Raw genomic sequence first — 22,875 nt, forward strand, 5'->3', positions numbered from 1 at the left:
TCCCCCAAAAGGATATGAAAAGAGATCATCATTTGGAAGCAAAATTTCATCAAAGTATGGCCCAAGAAGTCATAAGATGAGTACAACTGGGAAGAGAAATAATGTTCAATGAAACTAGGGGCCAAGTGCCATAGGGCTTTAAAAGCTAAACATAGGAGTATAAACTTTATCCTAGACACAATAAGAAGTCACTGGAGTTGTTTGAGTAGAGGTGTCACTATGGTTAAATGTGTGCTTAAGTAAAATCACTTTGGCAAGACTGTTGAGGATAGGCTGAAGTAGGGAGAGACTTGAAGCAGGTAACCAACTGGGAATTCATTTCAATAATCTTCAAGATTCAGACTTGAATTAAGGTGGTTGCAAAGTGAGCAGAAAAAAGGGTCAGAAGCAAAAGATGGCGTGAATGTAGAAAAAGCAACCTTTGACAACTAACGGGATATGTACTATGTGAAGCAGCAAAAAGTAAACGATAATGCTAATAAGACTATGAACCTCAGACCCTGGTAGGATGGTGATGTATTTAATAGAAATAGGGAAATACAGAACAAGGGAGGGTTTAATGGAAAAAAATGAGTTCAGTTTTAGACTTGCTGAGTTTAAGATGTCTTTGGAACATTCAATTTGCAATGTTCCTAGGTAATTGGTGATGCAGGACTGAAGTTCAAGGGAAAGACTGGGACTGGATGTATATATCTGAAAGCCATCTGAATAAGAAAGTAGGGCTGAACTCAAGAAAGGTGATGAGGTTACTAAGAGAGCAACAACCACAGTTACTGGGTATTTGGATAAAAAGTCAGCAAAAGTCACTGAGGAATAATCAAAGAGGTAAAAGGAAAGCCAGGAGAGAGTAGAAGTAGCATCATGAAGACTAAGAGAAGAGCAAGTCTCCAGAAGAGGCTGGTCAGCGTTGTCAAATATAACAGATAAATGATTAGGACTGAGAAAAGACTCAATTTTGTAGATTAGGAGCTCATTGGTAATTATGGAGAGAGTGATTTCTAAGGTCACACATCAAATTGTAAAAGATTAAATAGTGAGTGAAGGGAGAGGAAGTGGACTTCAGTGGACTTTTTCAGAAAAAGCTCAGAAAGGGCAGAAAGATGAGGACAACAGAAGGAGGGAGACAGGCACATCTGAAGGTAGTAGGAAAGAAGCCAATTGATAGGAAGAGGCTGAAGATTTAAGTGTTGGAGAGAATGAGGGAGGACATAAAATACGCTGGAGAAGACAGAAAGGAATGGGATGAAGCGCATGGGTAGAAGGATGAACCTTGGCAAAGAGAAGCACCATTTCTTTGTCAGGAACTTGGGAAAAGGAGGAAAGAAAGATAATTCTAAAGAGTTTTAAGATGAAGAGAATGGAAAAGGAGGGAGCTCAGGTTGAATGGTCTCAGTTTTTTCAATAAAATATTGAAATAATACTTCAATAAAGTATTCTCCATCTCAGCTAAGATGGAGAAGTGTGGAACACTTGAGGAGGGATGAGGTTTGGAATAGCTTCTGTGAAGTGTGAGATTAAAAATCAATTAGGAGGGAGCCGAGGATAGAGTACTAGCCCTGGAGTCAGGATTACCCGAGTTCAAATGCAGACTCAGACACTTACTCAGACATGTGACCCTGGATAAGTCAGTCATCCCCACTTGCTCCCCCCCAAAAAAAGATCAATTAAGGAGGAATAAAATTATTTTCTTGCTGCAGTGGAGGTCCATCTGAGGCCTGGTTAACATAAAGTTATAATATTCCCAGCACAGTTATGAACTTTCTTCAGCTTTTGTTCAGCAGCTCACAACCAAGGAATAGAGGAAGAAGAATTCAGTGCAGGACATTTATAAAGAAAAGTGGCAGCTCAACAAGGGGACATGAAATTCCAGAGCAGAGGATAATGTAGAGTTGAAATGGCTACCTACTTATTTGAAGTTAGAGAAGAAGGAAAGAAAAGTCAGAGCAGAGATAACGGTCTGAAAAAATATTGAAGGATAGAGGGAATGGAAATCTTCATGAGGTTTAAGAAACAAGTATAGAAGGGATGAGGCATAAAGAGAAGTGGAGTGACAGGAGGGGTCAGAAAGGGGAATATCAACTTTTAATCAGGGAAGTCAAACATTTACAATGTCAAGATCTAGTTGTAACCAACCCTATGGCTGAAATGGAGTAAAGATATAGATTATTTTTCTATTTCTTCCATATGCTTCATATATTAAACAAAATATTTGATTGGATAGCATATACTAGGAATGCTAGGGAAAGACGAATACTAGTACAAAGATGAATAATGTACAAAATAATATGAAGTAATAAGATGAATAAAGTCAAAATATGTGCTCTTTGGCAATACACATCTATGTAGTATGTTTTATATAAGTAAATATATACATATATAAATATTGGATTATGTGGCATATGAATATTACAAGGCAAATAAATCTACCATGATAGACAGTAATTAGTTCATGTGTATTGTCTTTTTCTTCCCCAAAAGACTACAATCTCCTGAACCATTTGAGCTGAAACTATGCCTTCTGCTCTTTCATATCATCCATTTGGACAAGCACATTACAGGCTTAAGTTACTAAACTGACAATTGTATGGTTTACATTAGCAAACTAAAGAGTTTAGATACAACTTTCTAAAAATCTGAAATTGTTTAAATTTGCTAATTTATTCAGCACCTGACAAACAAGAACTTTATATATAGCAGTTTTTCATTAAGTTCACTGAATTCAACTTTATAATTAAAAGAATAACACAGATTAGCACAGAACCAATTCAAATTTTCCAGAACTCACAGAATTTTAGTGGCTTAATGATTTTTTGAAAAACACTAAGAAGTGGGTAAATTTCAATTAATATAGTACTTATTTTACATTTTACCTTAAGTCCCTCCTCACTTTTGTCTTGGAGAGATTTTAAACTTCTTTCAAGACTCAGCACGTGCACTAGCTTCAATATAAAGTCTTTCCTGATCACCCCAAAACACAATGCTCATCTTCCTTAAGTAACTTGTACTATTTTTATGTTTATTCCATATGTACTTATTCTGTATACACTTATACAGAAAGTCCCAAAAGTCTTGGTACAATTTTAAATGATTAAAATTTACAAAGGCAAGTAACTCTTAAGGGTCATAATCCAATCAAGTTCAGTTTGAGTTGAGTTTGACTCTCTGTGAACTGTTTTGGAGTTTTCTTGGCATAAGCACTAGAGAGGTCTGCCATTTCCTTCTCCAGTTCATTTTACAGAGGAGGAAACCGAGGCAAACAGGGTTCAGTGACTTGTCCAGAGTCATACAAGTAAGCTGAACTCAGATCTGAACTCAGAAAAAGGAGTCTTCTTGACTCCAGGCTTGACACTTTATTCACTGTGCCACCTAGCTGCCCCAATCTAATCAAGCCAGCTATCTATTACCAGTGATTACTAGCTATTAAAGTTTAAAACTGCACTAGGACTTCTGGAACACCCTGTGTATGTACATTTTGTCTCTCCAGAAAGAATGAAAGCAACTTGAGAGAAAGAATTGCTTCTGTTTTTGTCTTTGTATGCCCAGCACCCAGACTAGTGTTTTGCACACAGCGGATGCTTAATGAATGTTTAATTATTGATTGGTTCAATTATAATAATCACTAATTTTTTATTATTACTAGTACTTCTATTGTTATTATTAATAGTTAATGTCCAGATAGCCCTTAAACCCTTAAAAAAGTCATCTCATTTAGTCCTTTTAACTTTAAGGAAAACAAGTAGTACTAGCATTATTGTTTCCATTTTACAGCTCACAAAACTTAAAGCTGAAAGGTACATTAGACATAATCTATTCTATATTCCTTATTTAACAAATGAGAAAACTGAGGCTCAGGAAGTCCAGTGATTTGTACCAGGTCCCCCCATAGCTGGAGTCAAAATTCAAAACAAGATTTGACTCCAAATCTACATAATATCTTCACTGTACCACATGGTCTCCAATAGTATCCAAAGTAATCATCTAAGTGCCTTAAGACAAAAACAGTTATTCAGTATCAGGCTCAGCAGCCAAGGCAGACCTGCTACACAAGTGCAACTTTATTTGATCCACCTCTCCAGCTAGATTTTAAAAGTTTTTTCAAGCTAATATGCATTGTCTTAACAATAACATCTCACTTCAAATTAAAAAAAAAAACAAAGTACATTAACTCTAAACTTACTACACATTTCCCAAACCATCATCCATTAAACCTTTCAAAAAAAACTACATGATTTATACTCATTTTGTCTACCTAACTGAACACAAGCTATTATTTTAATAGGCAAATTAGTAAAAAAAAGAATGCATACAACAGAATGGACTATTTAATGAAAAATTTTACCACACCTTTGTCATTTTTAAATTAACACTCCACTGAATGGCTACACAAGTTGTATATGATTGTGACAGAATATTATTGTGCTATAAAAAAGGATGAAGAGCACGCTCTCAAAAAAACCTAGACTTACATGACTTAATGTAAAGTGAAAAAAGTAGAACCAGGAGAACATTGCATACAGAAACAGCAACACCGTATGATGATCAACTGTGAATGACTTAGCTATTCTCAGCAATACAATGATCTAAGGCAATTCTGAAGGACTTACGATGAAAAATGCTATCCATCTCCAGAGAAAGAACTGATGGAGACTGAATGTGGATTGAAGCACACGTTTTCTTTACTTGATTTTTCTTGTTGCTTTCTTGTCTGTGTTTTCTTTCACAACATGACTAACATGAAAATACTGTTCTGCATGACTGCACATGTACAACCTACATCAAATTGCTTGCCTTCTCAATGACGGTGGAGAGAAAGGAGAAATGGAAAGAATTTGGTACTCAAAAGTTTAAAAAAAACAAAAGTTAAAAATTGCTTTTACATGTAATTGGGGAAAAAATAAAACACTAATTTTATTTTAAATTAACCCTCTATTAAAAGTGGTGCAATGGATAGAATGCCAAGCCTAGAGTCAGGAAGACTCATCTTCCTGAATTCAGACATGTGCTCACACATTTACAAGCTATGTGACCCTGGGTAAGTCACTAAACCCTGTTTGCCTCAGGTGCTCATCTGCAAAATGACATGGAGAAGGAAATGACAAAGCACTCTACTACCTTTGCCAGGAAAGTTCCAAGTGGGGTCACAAAGAGTCAGACACAGCTGCAACAGCTAAACAACAAAAGGACCAGACTGTTAATTCTGTCTATACACTTAGAGATAAATGAAAACAATCAGACACTATAGAAAAACTTAAAGGGAGAAGATCTGTTTAATATAAGACCACATTAATTTTACATTTACCTGGCAGAAACTTCAAAGTCTGGAGCATCTGTCTTTCCTGAGAAAAATCCACCATTAGGTGAGTCATGTTATCACTGACCTTTGGTTTCAAAGAAAGGCGAAAAGCTGAAGCCATTGTGACTCTACATCAAACACAAAAGTGACATGGTTAAAAAAAAGAGGAAAAAGCATGGGAGATTATCAAATTAATTCATAAAATGAATAAATGTAGAAATGTTTAATAATTTCAGGAGATGGTACCAAAGATAAATGTCAATGTCCAACTGTGATATGCTTTGGGGTTCTTTCTAAAATTACACTGAAAATTCTTTAATATGAAGATAAATTAAAATTTGTCAGCAGATTTGGTGACCCTCATTCAATACATATATATATATATATATATATATATATATATGCATGTGTACATATATATATATACATAGTATGTATGTAACCAAAAAAATCAACATATATTTGCATAAACTTACAGAAATTCATATTCTTAGAATTAAGCACTATCCACCAGTTACACACAAAAATATACCAAAATCTCACAATGCCAGTCTCAGTTTTTTTCCCAAATCCCAAAAATTATAACAAAATAATTCCTTCTATTCAAACTCTTCTCTTCAATATTAGTCCACATGAAAATGTATCCTCAAAAGAGAAGATATACAGCTTGGTAAATGGGAATAAGATGATCTAGGTGAAAGAGTTAAATGATCAACAACTATGATAATATCGTATTGCTTTGTAATTAAGGTACAACTATTGCATTTTTAAGATTGTTTTAAAATTAAAGATATTAAAATACTGAGATCATTTGAGAAAGCAAGGGCTAGCAAACTTGAGACTTTCGTAAAGTCCCAGAATATGAGTTAGAAGGGACCTTAGTGGCCATTCAGTCCTACCCACATCTAAAAGAAATCCACTATCACATACCTAACATGGTGGTTATCCTGCCTCTGGCCTGAAGATATTAACCAGTATAGTCTACTTTTGAACAGGTGTAATAGTTGGTAAGTTTTCCCTGACAAACCAAAATTTCCCTCTTTGCAACATCCATCCTGTTGCTCCTGGTTCTGCCTTATGGGGCTAAATTGAAGTCTAATTCACTCTTCCACATGACAGCCCTTCAAACACTTGAAATTCAGCTATCATGTCCCCTTCCTCCCCTGCCAGTCTTCTCTTTTCCAAGCTGAACATCCTCAGTTCCTTCAACCAATAGTCATTTGATGAACCCAGGACTTTCAACATCTGGTTGCCCTCTTCTGGACACTGTCCAATTTATCCATATTGTTCTTAAACTGTGGAGCCCAGAATTAAATACTATATTCTAGAGGTGGTCTGACTATGATAGAGTATTTTAAATTTACAAAATGTCCTCTGACTCCATCTATATTTATACATACATTTTGAAAAATATATATACATATATATACATTTGATAGATTGAATTAGATTGAATAGATTAAAAAGTCAGTACTCTTTTCACTGCACTACAATGGCTGCTGTCCTTCCAAATAGCTTTCCACACACCTCCAAAACAGAATTATAAATATAAGTGCTGCTTTAAATTTGTCAAATTACCTCTCATACCAATTTCTAACCTTCCTTGCAGTGATACATTTCTCTAGAGATCTCCGCAACTTTACCTCCCTCACTAGCCCTCGAACTCCACTATGCATTCAAGATTAAGGCAAACATTCAAAGCCCATATAACATTTGGCCCACCAAAGGATTTCAGGCAGCTTTAGAAAAATGTAGAGGATGTAAAAGAAAGTAAAGCTGTAACAAGTGCTTTGTCCATGCCCTACTTAACCTGCCGTCCACCAGTCATTCATGGTTGTGCAGATCATGTAACTTGGTGGGTAGGTTGCCACTACACACAATGTTTGTCACATGAACCATGGCAACCAATCATCACCAGTCTGTCTCTCATCTGAAAGAAGCGATTTCATGATAAATAAAAATCTTAAGTAATAAATGTAATTAACTGATATTAATTGAAATTTCCCTTTCTTAATATGGTTTATTTACAAAGTACTTTAGTCATTAATTATATCTTTACTAGGAAAATGAGTCACTAAAAACCTACTTGCAGCCGGATGTAGTTTAGCCCATTTTAATTTTGGCCCAATCACTGCCAAGTTGTGCAGGTCTGCTCTAAGGCCTGACCATTGCACTTCTGCCCTGTGCCTGACTGCCCAATGGCAGGTTTGAATCTTTATAATAAAGGACAAGAAAGTAGCTCAGTGCCTTGGAGAAAAGAATCATGTGGCCCTAAAAGCAGTTGAACTTTCCACCTAATTCTCCACCTATACTCAGCAACTCTGGTTGGTTTAGATTCTAAGAACATCATGCCCAATGCAGGATAAGCTGATCACCTGAAATCTCATCTTGCTTAAGTTCTGCATATTCAGCCTCTTCTCAACTCCCTCATCCTCTTCTCTCCCTCTGATTGGGGGTCTGGAGTAGAGCATAAACTCTTCCCTGAGCTTTCCTTTAAAGAAGGCTGGATCTGAACTTTCCACCTAACTCTCCACTTTCCATTAGCAGTTCTACTTGGTTTAACTCCACAGAAAATCATTACCTCGTGCCAGATACTTTCTGGTTCGCTCCTCATTTCCAACTTCTTTTCAGATATCGTCTTCCTCAAATTAGATCATAAGCTACTTGACTGGAGGGAGCTTTCTTTTTCTTATTTCCCTAGCTCTTAGCATAGTAGTCACTTAACAAATGATTACTGAATTGAGCTGAATTTACCTTTATTAATGGTAAGAAGTGTATCTTGTACTCCCTTGCATGCTATACCCTAAGCTGCTGTCTACCTTTCCAACCCTGGGTCTCAGCTAAAGCAGAAATGCATGACAAGGAACCTTAAATAAAACTGTCTCCTTAAAGAAAACATATGGGTGTTATTAATAATAACCATAATTTTTAGTACAGTAAAAGTACCCATATTATGCTCACATCTTCCCCTTATCCTATATACCTCATGGCATTATAAACACTGGAATATTCATTCATCATCTATTGCCTCTCATCTCTTTTATCTCTACTCAGTTCTCTGTCAAGACATCTTAAACATTCTTCCATAAAACCTATCTCTGCCATCATATAAATGTGAGCTCATGACTCACATCTCTTCCCTTGGTGGAAATAATATCTCTTCCTTTCACTGTGCATGTGTTTAGGATATTTTGGTATGGTGAAAACATTAACAAGAGGAATCTAGAAAAACCAAAGTGACCTGAAGAAGTCTGATCAACTCAGAATCTATCAGTCATCCCTACTGTGCGAATGAGTTAAGAACTGAACATCAGGCAAACACATAACAAGTTGGTGGATAGTCAACTTTCAAGCAGGAAAAGAAAGGGAATCCATTTTTTTTCCTCCTAGAGTTGATATTGCTGTTGTTTGTCCTTAATTCTCAAAGAGGACCAACTGCATCAGGAAGGTGAAGTCTTGACTTGGATTGGACTGAAGTGAGGCAGAGCTGTACAAAGTCAGCAGCCTCACTTTCTCCTCTGGAGCCATCTGGGTCCAGTGGTAAGACATAGATCAGGATGACTGGAGATGGCCCTGGATGCAGTAAGAGACCTTAGTCTTTTGAAGCTGAGGTCTTTCCCAGGTCTCAGCTTGTGTGAGACAATGCCCATGCAGTGATTAAGGCTAGGTAAGAAAAGGAAGCAAAAAATGACCTCTTTGACCAGTCCAAAAAAAACCAAAAAACAAAAACTCAATCTGTGAGAGGAAGACATTTTGGGTTTCTGGCCAAAACAGAAACAACTGCCATTTACACTCACTCTGAGCCATCAAAACTCAAACTGAAACGAAGACCAAGTGAGGCCTGGGCTGGGACCTACTGTTGGTCAATCGGTGAGAGCCAGAGTGATATGGATTTAAGGCATGGTCAAGTAACTCTATTTGAATCCCAATGGACTTTACCAAAGCCTGGGTTTCCAATGTTGAATTTCAACAAATCATAAATGAAACTACATAATGTAAAAGAGTTAATCATCCCTGCTTTTTTTTAATGATACAATAAACATGGAAGGAGGAAAAAAAATCTAGCCCCTAATCCCCAAGATATCTTCCGAGATTTAAGTGATCAAAATTTATATTCCTTTGAGCAGAGCACCCACAGGTAAGGATATGATTCCCTATGTGAACAGAGGGAGACAAGGGAGAAGAGAAAAAGGAAAAGAAGGAAGGAAGGAAGGAAGGAAAGAAGGAAGGAAGGAAGGAAGGAAGGAAGGAAGGAAGGAAGGAAGGAAGGAAGGAAGGAAGAAAGGGAGGGAGGGGGAAAGAGACTGTTGATACACTACAGAAGTGTAAGAGGAAACTGGTACTCTCTATCACATCACCCAGCCCATAGAAGCTGGAGTCTAAGCTAGGCTTAGTTCTTCAAAAGGTTATGCTAGTAGAAAAAAAGCTACAAGCAAACGTAACAGGGGAGAGAGAAATGGATCAGGTGTGAAGACTCCTAAAGGACCAGAGACATAGATGTCCAGTGAAAGTGTGAAGGTTGTAGACTTTTTTCAACAAATGTAGGCGGAAGACAGGTCACAACTACGCGAGAGAGGGAAGACACAGGGGTAGAAGAAGAGATAAGGGTAAGAGAAGAAGAGATGCCACCAAATGAGACAGGACTGCAGGCAGTTCCTTTGATTATGTTGTTTTCCTCAACTTGATTTTCTTCTGAATGGCAAAGGCAGAAGAGTAATAGATCAGAAAGTCAGTGTTGCCAGCCACTGTAAATATATGCTTGGGATGATAAAGAGAGTTGAAGTGTAAGGAAGTGAGTTGAACCATCTAAAACAAAGGCCCATCTTTTAAAAATCGGTATTTTAAAATTTATGATATAAAATTCAATGATTATTTATATATCATGAAGTAATTTATGACATATAACTACATGACAAAATAATTTATGGCAAAGTTACAGTATGCCAGTCTCTGAAAAGTTAAAACTGCAGATAAACCAAAGGATAATTAAAAAGTGTAAGAGTAGATCACTTAACATCTGAGTTTCAGCTTCCTCATGTGCAAAATAGGACAATTTTGAGAGTAGAACGCTGCAACACTGTGTGGGTGTATCATCACAAATGGCCGATATGTTGGTTAGTTTTTGTGAACTGCTTTTTTCCCCTCTTTTTTATTCTTTGTTCAAAGAGACTGGCTCACTGAGAAAGGAAGCGGTGAGGGATATATTCAGGAGTAAAAGTGACATTATCAATAAAAATTTAAAATAAAATAAAATGAGGTAGCTGGACTGGGTGAACTCTAAATCTATAATTTGTGTTTTTCTACCAGTCTGACCATCATGGATAACAACTCTTAGAGCACAAAGATGCCAGGAAGCCCTAGTATCCAGTCAGTCTTTTGGCAACTTTTTCATTTCATGTCATGAACAACTGGTATATCCTCAATACCTCTCATCTACCTTCACATATACTGCGAATACAACTTTTGTAAAATATTATAATATCATGAAGAATAGGTGGTCAAGGATGTTAGTCACCTCTAAATGGAAGTACTAATAATAGCAATGACTCTTATACAAATCTGAAGTCCACAGGGTCATTTTGGTGAACACATGATTGCTAGATCCTGGCCACTGTTAAAATCCAAGAAACAGTACAATTAGCGCCCTTCATCCTTCCTGAACCTTTTGGCTGAAGCCTGCTCATATACGGTCTCAATTTTTGTCTAGGTTCTTACTGGCCCAAAGCCACCCTTGGTACACTTCTCACACATCATCATGTAAGCTAAAGCATCCTTGGAGTTGGCTCCAGAACTGCTTCCATAAAAATAAGATTTCAACAAGCTGGGGTCACATACTTTTCCTCTTTTTCCCCAGTTCAGCATCTACTGTCATGAAACAGCCGGAAGTGTCCAAATATTGTTTGTGTTGGTTGGGTTCTGCATCCAGTGGTTACTCTTCAATTAAATTCAAGGCATTAGCACATTATATAAGAACAAGGCATGTGTGGAAAGGAAAACATCTATTTTGATCTTCAGCTTGTGGCAATAAAATCTGTCAGCCTAGAGTTTGGATAATCTTTAGCTGTGAGGTAATGATGCATTAGGGACAAGAAGTTCAAGAGGTATGAGAAGCCTGCTGATCAGATGACCACTGTGATCTGGTCACAGATCTTGAGCTACAGGCCGTCCATGTTTGGGGCACTATAGAATATCCTAAAGCTCATGGAAATAAACATTAAGAGTCAGAAAATGAAGTATCTTTTTTATCCAAGGGGGTTAGGTGCTGCAGTTTGGAACCAGATTCTCACAGAAAATCACATGGGCATTCTGTAACTGGAGATGATGCTAGAAAGAAGATACTGGAAAGGAATGAGTTTCTTAACAGGCCAGGGAGCAGTGATAACTCCATTTATGTAAACCTGAATTAATCGATTCAAAACCATTTTTTGTGTCATGGACCCTTTTGGAGATCTGGTGAAGTCTACTGATGTCTTCTCAGAATGTTTTTAAATGCATAAAAATAAAATACAAAGGACTGTAAAGGAAACCAATTATATTAAAAACTTAACAAATATCTATTTAAAAAGAATGTAGACCTTAAGAACTGCTGACCTTAAAGTTTGTGCAGCTTCTATTTCCTTACAAAAAACAAATACATTTTAAAATTAAGACAAAGAAAGGTAACTCTGACATAGATCACTAATTCTCTTTCCAAATAAATCTCTATCTTTTCATCCTGGCTCTCCCCATTTGATTTATAAGCAAAACAAAAAATGTGAATAAAAAAATTACAATGAATATATTAGACAATAATTACATAATTGTAAAGGTCTATAGGCATGAGAACAGCTAACTTGTTCCTAACTATATAAGAGGAATATGGATTGAAAACTCAATTTCTCAATCAAAATTCACAAATATACTGATGATTTTGAAAATTCTTTCACATAGTTCATGACTAGCAATTAACCTACTTCCATGGAGAAACAATACCCTATATATCGCAGATTGGTGCACATGTCTTAAAACAGCAATAGGTTTCAAAGAATCTCATAATCCAAAGCAAAGAGGGGAAAGGAAGAGGAATAGAGAAAAGGGAACATAGGGAGACGTATATTTAAGGCTAACAATCATAATACAGTCAATTCTTGATCATTAGTTAGAAGGTCCACTGACTTTTCTACTTCCTACTAATATTATCTAAATGTTGCCACCTGAAATTCCTACAAAACTTTAGTCTTATTAACCAGAATCCTAAGATTTCTATTAAATTCTGCTTTTACTTCCAGAAAATAACCAAACTATCTAAATATCTCCATTATCTTTCTTCTCCTAGATGAGCTACAACTAAGTAGAAATGGACATGAGGAAAGAGAATGTAACAGGTTAGAATTCAATGAATTATTTTCAGAATGAATAGTCAACACCCAACATGGAGTGAAAAAACACTGAGAGGTAGTGGATGCTAGAAAACCAGTACAACTCCCAAGAATGTTTAAAACCCTATGTATTATCAGAATATCAAACTGAAGTACAAAAATGAAATTCTGAAGACAAATACTATTTTTTAAAATAATTTACAGCATGTCTCCCCTTCATTAAAAAAGATAATCAAGAATTGATTGTATTGAACCTACTGTACAATATATCAGGCAACATAAATGGGAATGTCAGAAATGAAATTGCTTAGGAAACACATTTTTTTCCCTCAACAGTTTTAAAGATAAAGAGAAAACACTGAATATTCCAAAAAGATATGCAGAAAGTACCCCTTCTCCCCCACTTTACAATTAAATATTTTTATTTCAGTCACTAAGGTTGTGATAGAAAACAAAAAAATGAATTTCATTTCTGACTTAGAAATCAATACTTTTTTTAAAAAAATGTAATGTAGAGTATGTACCATACCTATCTTTGATCTGTCTGGCAGCCTTGGAGCAAGTCAGGGGGAAGAGAAAGAAGGCAGTTAGTGCTTTCATGCAACTTTCAAATGCAGTAACATGCAAGAAAAGTTAGAACACAAACTCTGCAGCAGCTTAGTTAACATTCACCAAAACCCAAGTTATCAGAAAATTTTATGAGAAAATATTCTTTTAAACTCACAAACTTCTGTGAATTCAATATTAGAAATGTAGTAATGGATTAGGAACCAGATAAGCCAGTTCAAAAGGAGGTCAGCACACCACTGCAGACCAACTTCATGTGACTCTGAACACATCTTTCTTCCATTCGTTTTGGCTGAATTCATCAGAAGGATGTTATACAAACGCTAAGTGGAGAAGTTCATAAAACCACTTATAATTTTGGTGCTTCAAAACTGTTATCTTTTCAACCTCTTTCAAATTTATTCCTTCATATCTTAGTGTGTTTCTATAAGGTATCTCAAACAAGAACTAGAATTATTTATTTGCCTTCTCCCTAAAACTAGGGAGTCATCCGAAATATTTTTCAGTATATCATTAAGCAATACCTTAAAAGGGAAAAGAAAGAACAAAATGTTTTGTCATTTTTGAGCAGACAAAAGTAAAAGTGATCAACACACCAGAAAAGATAAAGAGATTTTTTTTTTAAAAAAAAGTACAATGCTGGAAGAAAAGGATCCATGATGTCTTGGTCTAATTATCCCTGTATTGGTAAAGGAGAAGAGACTGGATTTCTACAGAAAACTTGACTCAAAGTCTGAGCTGAATTTTTGTAATCTGATGGTTGTGTCTGTAGCCATAAAAAACTACAGCCTACTCTCCATTTTATACTTCTCTTTACACATTTTATACTACTCTTTCTTAATCTCTCTCTCCTGCCATGATCCTTTAACCTTATTATCCATTACCTTCTTTCTCGTACTCCACAGTCCGGCCAAGCTGCTGTCCCTCACAGAGAGCACTCCATCTCCGATCTGTGCACCTCTGTTGCCCTCAATGATAAGATTTTACTCCCACCTCACTTCTGCCTCTTCGGATCACCTGTTTCCTTCAAATCTTTGTCTATACGATGCCTACATGAAGCACTTCCTTATGTCCACAACTGCATACGTATATTTATGTACATGTTATTTACTCCACAAAAATACACAATTTTTGAGGGCAGGGCCTATCCTGTTTTTGTCCTTGTATCCTCAGCACCCAGCACTGTGCCTGGCTCACAATATCTAATACATGTTTATGCATGCTAATTGTTTCCACCTACTTTTCCTTGTCACTTAAAAAACTGCTACATGGGACTCATTAATTCATTTCATAAATATTTATTAAGTGCCTACTACTTGCCAGGCACTATGCTAAGGGAAGAAATTTATATAATATTAAAGTAAAAGATACTAAGAAAAACTTATTTTTAAAATTAACAAACGTTTGTCCATTGACAAATTCTATATAACCACTACTCTACTTTACAATATCACTTAAGCAACATAAGCCATTTGAAGATAAAGTACAAGGAAGTTATACAGACTTACAGGAAATACACAGCAAGGCAAACATAAATGTTCTCTATTTGTTGGTGCTCCAGGTTAAAACATTTCAAGTAAAATGAACGCATTCTTCAAATCATTTGACAGGTACAAAGATCATATGGGCTAAAATTCAGGTGTATGTATATATTTTTAAATGGTATCATTTGAATCAGAGGTGGCAGCTTATTCTGAGAAGACTTATTTACAATAGATCAAAACACTACGCTTTATTAAATTATCAAACATGGCATATTAATAATTTGTTTAACTAAAATAATGACAAAATGTGATGTAGCAGACTGAACACTACACCAGAATTTGAATCCTCGTCTAGACATAGCTCTGCCACTAACGTACCATGTCACTACAGCAAATTACGTCACATCTTTCCAACTCCATTTTCTCATTTATAAAATGAGGGGGTTGGAATTACCCCTGAAGGTCCATTGCCTCTATGATGTTCTACAAATCTTTTGTCACCTACTACTTTTCATTCTCAATAATACATTTCAGCTTTGCTGAAACTCCACGGACAAATTTTAAAACTGTACTCTTTAGAAGAGAGGAAACTTACATTTTAGTTAACTAAAGCATATAATTTACTATGCAAACTAAGTTCTCCATAGCTCACTATTCCTGTTTAACATAGCCTTAGAATGGATAGAGATAAATTGAAGGGTATGGAGTAAGTATGGGCACTGGGACCAAGATATCTCCCATCATACCACACTATCTCCTTCATGAATTGAGTCTCACAAAGAAATTCAACAGAAAAAAAAAAGTTCTTCAAAACATACACAAACTAAATAACAAATAATGACAGAGGATCAGACATGATTTATTTCCATTATGCTACAAGACCCCTGGGACCAAGGAAAGATAGAAGCCCTATCTTGTATGAGGTACAGAAAATAAAGAAAAAACTGATTAGCAGAGGTCCCTTCTGTTCTAAAACTTAGAACCCATAAACAGGAGATAAGGTTTCAGAAAAGATCAGGAGGAGAATGATATGAAGAAGGAAAAGTAATATACTGATACTTCTCAGAAAAGGACATCATAAATGAATACTACTCCAAGTTACGAAAACAGATTGGGTCAAAGATGGCATATATAAGAAGAATTCTGAATCATCTTCCCATCTGATATGAAAAAAGAAAGAGCAAAAAGAAAAGATTTTTTTATTAAGTACAAGCAAAGGCAACAGAAGAAATAAAGCACAGAGGGGAAAACCAATATGAAACAGTGTTAGGTTTTTTTTTTGAGAGAATACTGTTTGTACCTCAGATTTCATTGGAACAGGAAGTGTGAAAACTCCTTTCACAAACACACATGCTGAACTCCTCTGTAACTTGCCCATGGTCATACAGCTACAGATGTTTCAGGGGCAGGACGTGAAACAAAATCTCCCTAATTTTCATACCAATTCATACTTTTTAAATTAAATGAAGGAAAATAGAAAACTAACAACTTCAGCCTTGAATATGAATGGATTAAACTCCTCATAAAATAGCATTTTCTCAATGTATGGAGGATATGAAAACAAAACCCTACAACTTGCAGCAACATGAAACATTTTTACAAAATAAAGACCTATACAAAATTAAAATAAGAGGCTAGAACAAAAATGACTATACAGCATATATTTCTTTTAACTTTATTTTTTTAGTTTTCAACATTCACTTCCATAAGATTTTGAGTTCCAAATTTTCTCCCCATCTCTCCCCTCTGCCCACCCCAAGATATGGTGCATTTCGATTATCCCTTTCCCCAATCTTCCCTCCCTACTATCACACTTCTCCCTTCTCTCATCCCCTTCCCCTATTTTCTTGTCGGGCAAGATAGAGTTCTATACCTCACTGCCTGTATGTTTTATTTCCCAGCTGCATGTAAAAACTTTTAACATTTGTTTTTAAAACTTTGAGTTCCAACTTCTCTCCCTTCCTCCCTCCCCTCTCATTCTCATTGAGAAGGCAAACAATTCTATATAGGTTTACATATATAGTCATGCAAAACACTTCCATAAAAGTCACGTTATGAAAGTTTATATTCCTCTCCATCCTATCCTGGCCCCCTCCATGTATTCTATTCTCTCTTTTGACCCTGTCCCTCCTCAAGTGTTTACTTCTAATTCCTCCCTCTTCCCATTTGCCGTCCCTTCTATCATCCCCCCAACCCCTACTTATCCACTTCCCCCCACCTTCCTGTAGTATAAGATAGATTTTCATACCCAATTGCATGTTATTCCCTCCTTAAGCCAAATTCTATGAGACTAAGGTTCCCTCTTTCCCTCTCATCTCCCCCCTCTTCCCTCCATTGAAAAAGCTTTTTCTTGCCTCTTTTACATGATAATTTACCACATTCTATTTCTCCCTTTCTCCTTCTCCTAATATATTCCTCTCTCACCCCTTATTTTTTTAGATATCATCCCTTCATATTCAACTCATTCTGTGTCCTCTGTCTACATGTATATAATCCCTCCAACTATCCTAGTACTGAGAAAAGTCTCAAGAGCTACAAATATTATCTTTCCATGTAGGAATGTAAACAGTTCAACTTTAGTAATTCCCAAATGATTTCTCTTTCCTGCTTACCTTTCCATTCTTCTCCTGATTCTTGTGTCTGAAAGTTAAATTTTTCCATTCAGCTCTGGTCTTTTCATCAAGAGAGCTTGAAAGCCCTCTATTTCATTGAATGAACATTTTCCCTCTGATATATTATACTCAGTTTTGCTGGGTAGGTGATTCTTGGTTTTAATCCTAGCTCCTTTGACCTCTGGGACATCATATTCCAAGTCCTGTGATCCCTTAATGAAGAAGCTGCTAGATCTTGTGTTATCCTGATTGTGTTTCCACAATGCTCGAATTATTTCTTTCTGGCTACTTACAATATTTTCTCCTTGACCTGGGAGCTCTGGAATTTGGCTACAATATTCCTAGGAGTTTTCCTTTTAGGATCTCTTTTAGGAGATGATCAGTGGATTCTTTCTACTTCTATTTTAATCTCTGAATATCAGGACAATTTTCCTTGATAATTTCTTGAAAGATGATGTCTAAGCTCTTTTTTTGATCACGGCTTTCTGGTAGTTCAATAATTTTTAAATTGTTTCTCCTGGATCTATTTTCCAGATTAGCTGTTTTTCCAATGAGATATTTCACACTGTCTACTTTTTTCATTCTTTTGGTTTTGTTTTATAATTTCTTGATTTTTCATAAAGTTGTTAGCTTCCATCTGCTCCATTCTAATCTTTTAGGAATCATCTTCTTTACTGAATTTTTGGATCTCCTTTTTCCATCTGATCAATTCTGCCTTTTAAGGTATTCTTCTCCTCATTGGTTTTTGGATCTCTTTTGCCATTTGGATTAGTCTATTTTTAAGGTGTTACTTTCTTCAGCATTTTGGGGGTCCCTTTTAGCAAGCAGCTGACTTATTTTTCATGATTTTCTTGAATCACTCTCATTTCTCTTCCCAATTTTCCCTCTACTTCTATTACTTGATTCTCAAAATTCTTTTTGAGCTCTTCCACAGCCTTAGAGCAATTCATATTTTTCTTGGAGGCTTTGAATGGAGGAGCTTTGACTTTGTTGTTTTTTTCTGTTTGTATATTTTGGTCTTCCTTGTCACCAAGGTAATATTCTATAGTCTGATTCTTTTTCTGGTTTTTGCTCATTTCCCCATTTACTTGACTTTTGAGTTCTTTGTCAAGGTATTTCTCTGCTTCCAGTGGGGATGGGGGGAGTGTACTGTCAGTTGTTCAGTGTTTGTCCCCCAATCTGTGGGCCTAGAGCTCCAGAAACAGTCCCACTGCCTCTGCTGCTACTGCAGCCGCATTCCTCCACCCCCTCCGCTACCCCGGGGCTGAGGCCAGACCACTCTATTCTCTTACACAGGTCAGACAAGTTTTTTCTCACTAACCTTCCAATTTGTCCTTGGCGTTTTGGGGTTGTGAAGTTTGAAAACTGTCACAGACACCAGAGATTCAGTCCCCCTCAACCCCCAAGGACTGCTCAAGTCCTGTCTGTGCCAGCACAGCCCTTACTAGACTACACTCTGCTCCCAGCAAGGAATGATAGCACTTCCTATCAACCTTCAAGGTTGTCTTGGACTGAAGAGTTGCTTCACTCCATCATTCTGTGGGTGCTGCAGCTCCAGAATTTGTTGAGAATCATTTTTTATAGGTATTTGGCTGGCCTTGGGGGAGAGCTCTCGAAGTCCCTGCTTCTACTCCACTCAAGTATTTCTTTTTAAAAAGGGGGATTACAGTCATTTCAACAAGAAAAATATACAATGTCAAGAAACTAGGTAAGTAAAGAAACTACAATATGCCTAAAGGCCTAAAGCTAATGAAACAGTATCACTACTGAACATGTATGTACACACACACAAATGACATAATGTCTAAGTTCTTAAAGAAAAGCTAAAATAAATCATCAAAATCTTGGGGGCCATATTTTGTTCAATAAGAATTAAAACAGTTTACTAAGTGAAAATCTTTTTTAAAACATGCATCATATCACCAAATACAAGTTATTGTGTCTGTTCATCCTTAGTTACCGAAGAAGACCATACCATCAAAGAAATGATGACATGATTTGCACTTGACTTTGTTTTGAGTGAGGAAGAGCTGTGCAGGTCACCAGCCTCACTTCTCCTCCAGAGCCATCTGAATCTAGCGACCAGATATTCATGAGGATGACTAGAGTTGACCCAGGATGAGGCAACTGGGGTTAAGTGACTTGCCCAAGGTCACACAGCTAGTGAGTGTCAAGTGTCTGAGGTGAGATTTGAAGTCAGGTCCTTCTGACTCCTGCACTGGTGCTCTATCCACTGCACCACCTAGCTGCCCCACCTTAATACAAGTTATTGTATTAAAATCTTGAAAACAGAGCATCAAAGTGAGCCTTGGGATCAGAAGGAGCTAGTAAGTTCAAGGTATTTATTTTTCAAAAGGCTATGATAAAAATTTTTCCTAGCATAAAACTTTTCTGAATCATGATTGCTACATCTATAACCAATCAATTTCTATCTGTTAAGAAAATATGCACTACTTTCAGTGCCATATGATTCTCTTTTCATGTATTTCAAGTATACAGGTGTATGGAACATTGCATATAACGTCAGTCTTTTTCAATATGCTACTGAGTTTTACTCAACTTTTTTCTTCTCTTTTAAAACACTTTAAGGGTGCCTCTCTGAGAAGCACTGTGAAGGGATATAACAGAAAACACAGACAATGTAAACACAAAAGATTTTAGCTAGACATTTGTGCAGAGTTTGGAGGCTCTTTCATTCTTTGATTACATCCATATTTTCCAAAAGTTAATCATCTTCCCCTTTGCCTACTTTTATAAAATCATAGAATTTAGAGCTGGAATGGGCCTTATTTAGTCCAACACCCTTTGTGAGAAATCTGAGTCCCAGTAACTAGGCCAATGTCACTGAACTTGTTAGTGGCTGAAGTAGGATTAAACCCAAGTGTCTTTTGATATCCAGTTCAAAGTTCATTCCACTACTCTTTGAATTGCAAACTGGAAAGTCAACATCTTTCCTGAGAATAGTATCAAATGTTTAAGTCAGACCTATTTACAAAAGAACATGAAGAAGACATTTAACCAACAAATACATTAGTAGGCCATATTTACTATTTCTATCAACTTCAATCATTGTTTGATTTCGCATCTTTCACTTGTGTCTGGGTATTTAATAAGGTATCTCTAAAACTGAAACTTTAGTTCCTAATTTCAGCACTGATGCAAACATCATCTTGTATGCCATTTAAACCTTCACAAAAATTTTCAGAATAAAGGTTCTCCCTAGGAAGGTAAGGGTTCAGTAGTAACTTAGTATCAAAGCTGATTTTATTTGGAGAATTCATCAAATTCTTCACATAACTTTTCTATTTTTCTTCTGTTACATAAACTGACTATGAAGATAAGTATAGTTTGCATGCCATCTATTTACTGATAGGCACAACAAACACTGTAAACTAAGATAACCAAGTATCCCATTAAATTATGTTTCTTATTACCATTGGGTCCAGCTCGAAACCAACTCAATCACTTTTTTATTTACCTTTCAAGAGAATCTGTAAGTATTCAACTTAACTATGGACACACACACACACACACACACACACACACACACACACACACACACACACACACACACACACAGCTGTTCATTTAGATATTAGAGAGGGAGCACAGCCTTGCAGATAGAGCCATGACCTCAAAGTCACAGTTTCTCTTCTGTTGATCTGAGCAATATACATTTTTATAAATATTCATCCACTTCACTTAGATTGTCAGTTTTATTGGCATATAATTGGGTAAAAAGCTCCTAATGATTGCTTTAATTTCATCTTCATTGATGGTTAATTCATCTTTTTCATTTTTGATACTGGTAATTTAGCTTTCTTTTTTTAAATTTAATCAATCACTTATTTTATTGCATTTTTCATAAAACCAGTTCTTAGTTTTATTTAGTAGTTCAATGGTTTTCTTTTAACCTTATTAATCTCTCCTTTGATTTTCAGGATTTCCAATTTGGTGTTTAACTGGAAATTTTTAATTTGTTCTTTTTTTCCCTAGTGGTTTATTTTAGTTCCATACCCATTTATTGATGTTTTTTTCTCTGTTTTATTGATGTGATTAGGATTTCCCCTAAGTACTGCTTTGGCTTCATCCCATAAATTTTGGTCTGTTGTGTCATTGTCCTTTTTAATAAAATCATTTACTGCTTCTATGATTTGTTCATTGACCCACTCATTCTTTAGGATTAGGTTAGTTTCCAATTAATTTTTGTTTCCATGGTCATTTACAGAATGTAATTTTTTGGCATTATGATGATTATGATTAAGAATGCATTTTAATATTTTTCCTCTTTTGCATCTGGTCGTGAGATTATATACCCTGAAGCACGGTTAATTTTTGTTTAGGTGCCATGTACTGCTGAGAAAAAGTTATATTTCTATTCAATTCCATTCCATTCCATAGTTCTATTTCCATTCACTTTCTCCAGAGGTCTATCATATCTAACTTTTCTAAAACTGTTTACCTTCTTAAATTCTTTCTAGTTTTTTTTTTTTGTTAGTTTTGTCTAGTTCTGATAGAGGAAAGTTGAGGTCCCTCACTAGTACAGTTTTACTCTTTATTTCCTCCTGTAACTCATTTAATTTCTCCTTAAAAAATGTGGATGCTATATCATTTTGTACACACGTTTGCTATTGCTATTATTTCATCGTCTACAGTACCTTCCATCAAGACACAGTTTCCTTTTAACCCTTGATTAGATCTATTTTTGCTTTTACTGTGTCTGAGATCATGACTGTTACTCCTGCTTTGTTTTTTACTTCAGCAGAAGTGTAACAGATTCTGCTCCAGCCTTTTACCTTTACTCTGTGTGTCTCTTAGCATCAAAGGTGTTTCTTCTAAATAAAATATTGCAGGATTCTGGTTTTTAATCCATTCTGCTACCCCATTTCCATTTTATGGTTAAGTTCATCCCATTCACAATCAGAGTTATGTATTTTCCCCATTTATCCTTCTATTTTTCTTTTTCCTTTTACCCTGTCCCTCCTCACAATCGTTTTGTTTCTAAATGTTGCCTCTCCCATTATATTCCCCTGTTCTGTCAGTCCCTCACCTTCTGTTATCCCCCTCCCCTTCTAGCTTCTTATAGGGTAGGATAGATTTTTATACCCTATGGAGTGTGCATGTTATTCCTTCTTTGAGTCAATTTCAATGAGGGTAAGATTTGAGCACTGCCCACCACCATTATCACCTTCTGCATCTTCCCCTCCACAGTAAAAGTTCATTTACACCTCTTTATGTGAGATAATTTACCCTATTCTACCTCTCCTTTCCTCTTTCTCATGCATATCCCTCTCTCTAAACCCTTCAATTTTTTTGGAGAACATCCCAACATAATTAACCCATACCCATACTCTCTATGAATATTGCTTCTTACTGCCTTAACAATGATAAAGTTCTTATTATATAATGGCTTCCCATATAGGAATGTACACACTTTAACTTCATCAAATCCCTTATGATTTCTCTTTCATGCTTACCTTTTTATGCTTTTCTCAAGTGTTGTGCTTGAATGTTAAATTTTTTCAGCTCTTTTCTTATCAGAAATGCACAAAAGACCTTTA

The 22,875-nt window shown here is 36.1% G+C and overlaps 1 protein-coding gene across 2 annotated transcripts in view; it reads right to left on the reverse strand.

Annotated features, from left to right (window-relative positions):
• Positions 1–22,875, reverse strand: part of FSD1L (fibronectin type III and SPRY domain containing 1 like) — a 100,336-nt gene that overhangs the window by 47,939 nt on the left and 29,522 nt on the right. For both annotated transcript variants that reach the window (XM_072655349.1, XM_072655341.1), the window contains exons 5-6: positions 13,181–13,203; positions 5,300–5,421 (exon numbers count right to left, since the gene is read on the reverse strand). In XM_072655349.1, the coding sequence (XP_072511450.1) occupies positions 5,300–5,421; positions 13,181–13,203 (145 nt within the window). The remainder of the gene's footprint in view (positions 1–5,299; positions 5,422–13,180; positions 13,204–22,875) is intronic.

This window comes from Notamacropus eugenii, chromosome 1 (assembly GCF_028372415.1).
Source record: "Notamacropus eugenii isolate mMacEug1 chromosome 1, mMacEug1.pri_v2, whole genome shotgun sequence".
Lineage (NCBI taxonomy): Eukaryota > Metazoa > Chordata > Mammalia > Diprotodontia > Macropodidae > Notamacropus > Notamacropus eugenii.